Source organism: Cervus canadensis, chromosome 22 (genome assembly GCF_019320065.1).
Source record: "Cervus canadensis isolate Bull #8, Minnesota chromosome 22, ASM1932006v1, whole genome shotgun sequence".
Classification (NCBI taxonomy): domain Eukaryota; kingdom Metazoa; phylum Chordata; class Mammalia; order Artiodactyla; family Cervidae; genus Cervus; species Cervus canadensis.
This window is the reverse complement of record NC_057407.1, coordinates 9020949-9027684: the sequence shown is the minus strand read 5'-3', so window position 1 is coordinate 9027684 and position 6736 is coordinate 9020949. Positions and strand designations below refer to the sequence as shown.

Here is a 6736-nt window from a genome sequence, read left to right as displayed (position 1 = left end):
GTCATCATATAATGGAAGATTAAGGATATGGGAGTGAGTATTCAGTGTTTTGAAACTTCCCATTTCTTATTGTCTGTTGACTCACACGTGTCACTGCACTTTCTATTGACTGCCGTTCTTCCCTCAGAAATAAATCTCAACTTTAGAACAGATCATTGAAAAAGTCTTGGTGCTCATGCTTTACCAAAGGATCCCCTGCAGATATTTTTTACTACCTATTTTTCTGGCATCTTTTTTTTTTTTTTAAGATTTTTTCCCAGGTTTGTTTGTTTGTTTTTGGTTGCACAGGATCTTTGTTGCTATGCATGGGCTTTCTCTAGTTGTGGACAGCGGGGGCTCCTCTTCATTGCAGTGCACAGGCTTCTCATTGTGGTGGCCTCTCTTGTTGTGAAGCACAGGCTCTATCTAGATGCACAGGCTTCAGTAGTTGCAGCTCACAGGCTCTAGATCTCGGGCTCGGTAGTTGTGGCGCATGGGCTTTAGTTGCTCTGTGGCAGGTGTAATCTTCCCAGACCAGGGATCAAACCAGTGTCCCTAGCATTGCAAGGTGGACTCTCATGCACTGTGCCACCAGGGAAGTCCTGACATATTCTAAAATTTTATTTTTTTAAGGTAGCCAGGTGACACATTTCCTGAATCTTCAAATCCAAACCATTGTACAGATAAATCTAATACATTATTGTTTTAGGTGAGAAGGTAAAAATAAAGAAGTACAAATTTGGAGGACTTATACACAAAAGAATGTTGTCTGCCATCTGCTTGACCTACAAGGATTGACTCATTAGCCACTGTAGTCACTGATGTTCACACACCCTGAAAGGAGTTCAGGGTGAAGATCAGAAACAAGGCACTCTGTGTTCTGGGGAAACTGGCAGAACAGGCTTTCAGATAGGTAGATATTTTCAGGAGAAAATTTTATGAACCCAGTGTCTTGCACCTTCCCATACTTAGAAAAGCACTAAAATCATTAACTGAGACATCTCCTCATGACTAGCACCAACTTCTACCAAGATGTGTGCTGGATTGCACATACTCCTTTGCCAAAATCACATATATGCTGATTTACCCCCCCACCACTTCAGGGCAGTTCTTCAGAGCTATCCGAGAGGCTCTCTCCCGGATTATAGTCCCCAGTAAGCCAGCAAATAAAACTGAAACTCACAGCTTTTATGTTGTGTGTTTTCGTTTCAGTTGACATTATCATAGAGCCATAATAATTAAAATAGTATAGCTTGAGGTCTTGTATAGACAAATAGGTAAATGGAACACAAAAGAGAGTCCAGGAATAGACCCATACATATATATATTCCCTTCTAAAATTCTATTTTTGAGATCATTTTTTTTCTCATGACCAATTACTCTAGGGAAATGAACTAGGCAATGTAATTGCATCAGACACAATTCATTCCAAGGAAAGAAAAAAACATTAAATATTTAGACTTCATTTCCTGGTTAATGATGGATCTCTATGAGAATTTGTACGTTGTGTGGAATTTTTTCTGTCTTACTGTCAGACTCTCCATATTTCCACAGTTCTTCTGCCACCATGAAAGGGGTCTTCTCTAGCGCCATTCTTGTTCTGGTTATTTCCAGGTGGGCTGCCTTCGCAATTGGTGAGTTCCGTGTCCTTACTTTGCCCACATTTTCTGCTGTATATTCAAGATCATGGAAAAGTTAGAAGTAAAGTAGAAATGCTGTCCTGTTTTATTTAAGTCTAACTCTTCAGAGTCATGCAGACACTGAACCCCCAGAAAGAAAAGATTCACACAGCGCTATTGGTATCAAAACTGATGGTTGAAAACAAAGCTGTATTGGCATAAGGAAATGACACTAGACAGTAAATCCACAGAAACAAAGGAAGAGAACCAGAAATGGTGAATAAAACATTAACATTACAAATTCACTAAATATATACCCATTGTTCTTTCTTCTCTAAGCTTCTTTAAAAGACATGAAATTGTATAATAATTATAGCAATTTACTGTTGGGTTTCTGACTAATATAAATGTAATGTGTATAACCACAATGTAATAAAAGGAAGGACAGAGCTATATAGGAATAACATTTCTATATATCACTCGAATTAAAATAGTATAAATCTGAAGTATATTCGGATAAGCTAATATAAATACAGTAACCCACAGTGTAACTACTAAAAAAAAAAAAAAGAAAACTCAGGGATTTCTTTGGTGGTCCAGTGGCTAAGTCTCCACGGTTCCAATGTAGGGAAACTGGTTTCAATCTTTGGTCAGGGAACTAGATCCCATATATCGCTACACAACTAAAGACTGTACATGCTGCAACAAAGATTGAAGATCCTCCATGCCACAAGTAAGACCCGGTACAGCCAAAAATAAATAAAAATTTGTTAATTAAAAAAAAAGCCTGCATTATAAATAAAAAAGGAACAAAAGAATAGATCAGGGGTTTCTCTGGTGGTCCAGTAGTTAAGACTCCACATTCACAATGCAGGGGGCACAGGTTCAATCCCTGGTCAGGGAACTAAGATCCTGAATCCTGAATGGCAAAAAATAAAATCAGTTGGATTTCATCAAATTAAACATTTTAGTGATGTAAAGGATACCAAAAAAGATGTCAACAAAATGAAAGACTGCCTAGAGAATGGGAGAAGTTATTTGTAAAGCATCTATCAAAAAGAGAGATAATAACAAACATTAACAAAGACGTGAAGAAAATGGAACTCTCATATAATGCTGGAGGGAATGTAAAATGGTGTGGCTACCTTAGAAAATAATCCAGAAGTTCCTCCAAAGGTCGCCATATAACCCAGCAACTCCACTCTTAGGTATACATCTAAGGTAAATAAAAACACATGACCACACAAAAACAGGCACATAGGAATTCCCTGGCAGTCCAGTTAGGTGAGGACTCTAAGCTTCCACTGCCAGGGGCTTGGGTTTGATTCCTAGTCAGGGAACTGAGATCTCATGTGGTACAGGGGGAAAAAAAAGAATATTCACAGCAGCGTATCAAGTTTCCATACTGTTGTGATTATCACATTTGCCTCACTGCAGCCTTATTCATAATCGCCAAAGACTGAAGACAATTCAAATGTCCATTAATCGACTAATGGATAAACAAAATATGGTATATACATACAACATAATATTATTTAAGTATAAAAAGGAATGAAGTATTGATGCATGCGATAACATGGATACACCTTTAAAACACTAAGTGAAAGAGATAGACAGGAAAGACTACATACTGTATGATTCTATTTGTACGAAGTGTCCAGAACACACAGAAAGTAGATTAGAGTTGTCTGGGTTGGGGGAAGGGAGGAATGCGAAGAGCCTGCTGATGGGTACAGGGTTTCTTTTGAGGGGGCTGATTCATGTCAATGTATGACAAAAACCATTACAATATTGTAAAGTAATTAGCCTCCAACTAATAAAAATAAATGAAAAAAAAAAAGAAAATGTTCTAAAAGTGATTGTGTTGATGGTTGCACACCTCTGTGAATATACTAAAAACCACTGAATTGTATACTTTAAGTTTTTATTTATTTTTTATTGTGCTGGGTCTTTGTTGCTGCATGCAAGCTTTCTCTAGTTGCAGAGAGCCAGTGTGCAGGCTTCTCAACGTGGTGGCTTCTCTTGTTACAGAGCACAGCCTCCAGGTACACCACCTTCAGTAGTTGCAACTCATGGGCTCAGTAGTTGGGGCACATGGGCTTTGTTCCTCTGTGGCATGTGGAATCTTCGCAGACCTGGGATGGAACCCATGTCCCCTTCTTTGGCAGGCAGATTGTTAACCACTGGACCAGCAGGGAAGTCCCCAACTATACACTTTAAATAGGTGAATTCTATGATATATGAATGATATCTAATAAAGATACATATATTATAGAGAGAGTTGACAATATGTTATACATATTTTATATTATCAGATCATTATAATTATATAACTACATAAAATTAATATAATTATATGAAACTATATAAGTATTATGTGTGTGTGTGTGTGTGTGTGTGTGTGTGTGTGTGTGTGTGTAATTGCAAAGACTGTTTTGGATCAAGAATATGTAACCCAGGATCTTTTAAGGTATCTCAATATAACTACTTCATATAACTTAGAGTATGTTTTCTAAAAAGAACAGAGAATGATTGTAGAAGTTGTTATTTACCTGTGAAGGGGAAGGGTCAGAATTAAGATCTCTTCTTTACAAAGTGGAGGGGACAGAGGTTTCCTGATTCTTCGCTCCTCTGAAGCCCCCTTTGGAGGACAACATGCATCAAAAAGGAACCTCTGCCTCTCCTGATGGGATCTGATGTTTCCTGGGTGTCAACCAGGTCTCCTTCATCCTCACTTTTACCCTTAAGGGCAGAAGACAGAGCGGCAACTCTTTTGAATATACTTTTGTCTTCCAGACTTTCCTCTTCCTATGGGCAGAGAGACTAACCTAGAAAAGACAACGGTAAGCTCTGCTACCTTGCTTCCCGAGCTCAGGAATGGAGAGGAAAAACAGTTTCCCTGATGGTCTTGGCTCATTTTTCTGGGAGGCAGCGGCCAGAGAAAACGTGTGTGGGGATAACCCCACAACAACAGCTGAGTCACTAACTATATGTAGTGCCTTTTATATGTCCCTGGGTATAAACCCCAATCAGTTCGTACAACTCTCTTGTGGGATAGAAGGCAAGTATTTTGCACCATTAAATAAATGAGGAAGTTGTGGCTCAAATTCAGGTCTGTCCTATGCTGAGGTGGACATTCTTTCAACTGAGATATGCTAAGACATACATCTTGCCTCCCATAGATCAAGTGAGGTTCTCATTCTCTCCATTCCCTTCTTTCAAAATCATAACTCTCCTGTAATAAGTCTGAGCCTACTGCTATCTGAAGCACCATATACAAGTCAACCAGAAATGTTCATAAGCATATTCTAATCTCTGAAACCTAACAATCACATTTTGTAATTATTGAGGCAGGGAATTTCATCCTTAAAAGGAATTTATAGCCCAGACTGGGGAGTCTACAGATTACATGTGTTATGTTATGTTATATACATACATACTGTTGGTGGTGAGCACCAGGGGTCAAATACTGAGATTTTTGAAGCCTGCTCTCCAAACTCCTGGTCTATTGCTCCATATTCCATCCTTCTCCCCTGCTCCCAGCGATCAAGGCCAGAGGAGCCAGAGAAAGGGCTCTGATGCAGTGTCTGTGTCTCACCTTCAGGCTGAATGCAGTAAGAATATAAATAAGTGCTGGATTTTAGCCTACCTCAGGCCAACAGACTCCATATGTGGCAGTGACCACATTACCTACAGTGGGGAATGCCACCTCTGCTACAGAATTCTGTAAGTCTTCATTTTTTTTTTTTTTTTTTACTCTCCTTTCTCTCAAGTCAAGAGGCTAAAAGTTGCCAGGACCAGAATGGCCTCCAAGAAACACTTCCAACTGATTAGATCTTCCTTCCAGAGACTGCTCCACTATTGCTCCTCCATTTCTTCTCTCCCTCCCTAAGCTCCCCAGTGTGATCCCATTCTGACAGAAACAAAAACCCACTGAAGTGACTGTGCTGTGTCTGGCCTGGACAAAGATCAAGTGGAACAAACTCAGTAGCGCAAGTAGCCACAGCATTCAGGTCTTGTGACCACAGATGAAGGTTATCCTTAAGCTCCCTCAGGCCAAAGAATAAAAGCCTGATGAAGAAGAGGAGGTAGCTGGGCAAAGTACCTGTCTTCTAAGTCCAACATATGACCTTCCTGAGTCCTTGACTGCTTTTTAATACTGTGTATGTGCTGTACTTCCTTGGTTCTTTGTGTCATAATTTTTTGTTGTTGTTGAACACTGGAGGAGTATAATATCGCAACCCTGGAAATCAGATTCTCTCTGCTCTCCAAGGTTTGTTACTGTTGCTGTTTGTTAGTTTAATGACTTCTGGAATAATTCTGTGAAGCTTGCATGTTTTGGTCACGTATAGTCACTACACAGGTCCCATTTAATTGTCTTAGGGGTCTCCTAAAGATTGAACAGAAATTGTCTTAAATGGCTAAAACCGATAAATCTACTGGTCTTTTTTCTTTTTAAAAATTATTTTTTTATTTCTTTTTGGCTGTGCTGGGTCTTCGTTGCCGTGCAGGCTTTTCATTTCGGTGGCTTCTCTAGTTGCAGAGCACTGGTTCTAGCGTGCACAGGCTCCAACAGTTGCAATTCCTGGGCTCTAGAGCACAGGATTATTTGTTGTGGCACACAGGCTTAGTTACTCTGTGACATATAAGATCTTCCCCGACCAGGGATCAAACCTGTGTCTCCTACATTGACAGGCGGATTCTCTGCCACTGAGCCACCAGGGAAGCTTTCCTCCAGTCTCTGCCAGCAAAAACTTTATGTGTGAGATAGCGGTTCACTTCATTCTTTTGTATACAATTATCTAGTTTGCCCCAGCACCATTTTTTGAAGAGACTATTCTTTTCCCATTGAATAGTCTTGGCACTCTTGCTAAAAATCAGTTGGCCATAGATGTTGGGTTTATTTCTGGATTCTCATTTCTATTCCATTATTCTATGTCTAACCTAATGCTGGTACCACAACACTGATTATCTTTGTAGTCAGTTTTGAGATCAGGAATGTAGGGTCCTCCCAACTTTTTCCCCCCTCAAAATGGTTCTGGTTACTCAGGTCTTTTGCAATTCCTTATAAATTTGAAGGTAGTCTTTTCCACTTCTGAAAAAAAAAGATGCCACTGGGATTTTGATAAGGATTACAT

At 39.6% G+C, this 6736-nt stretch overlaps 1 protein-coding gene across 1 annotated transcript; it reads left to right on the top strand.

The window, feature by feature from the left end:
* The first annotated feature begins 1546 nt into the window (after window positions 1-1546).
* On the top strand, window positions 1547-5328 carry SPINK8 (serine peptidase inhibitor Kazal type 8 (putative)). The gene is made up of 3 exons (XM_043442119.1): window positions 1547-1613; window positions 4395-4441; window positions 5203-5328. The coding sequence occupies exons 1-3, from the start codon at window positions 1547-1549 to the stop codon at window positions 5326-5328; spliced, it is 240 nt and encodes a 79-aa protein (XP_043298054.1).
* Window positions 5329-6736: the final 1408 nt, after the last annotated feature.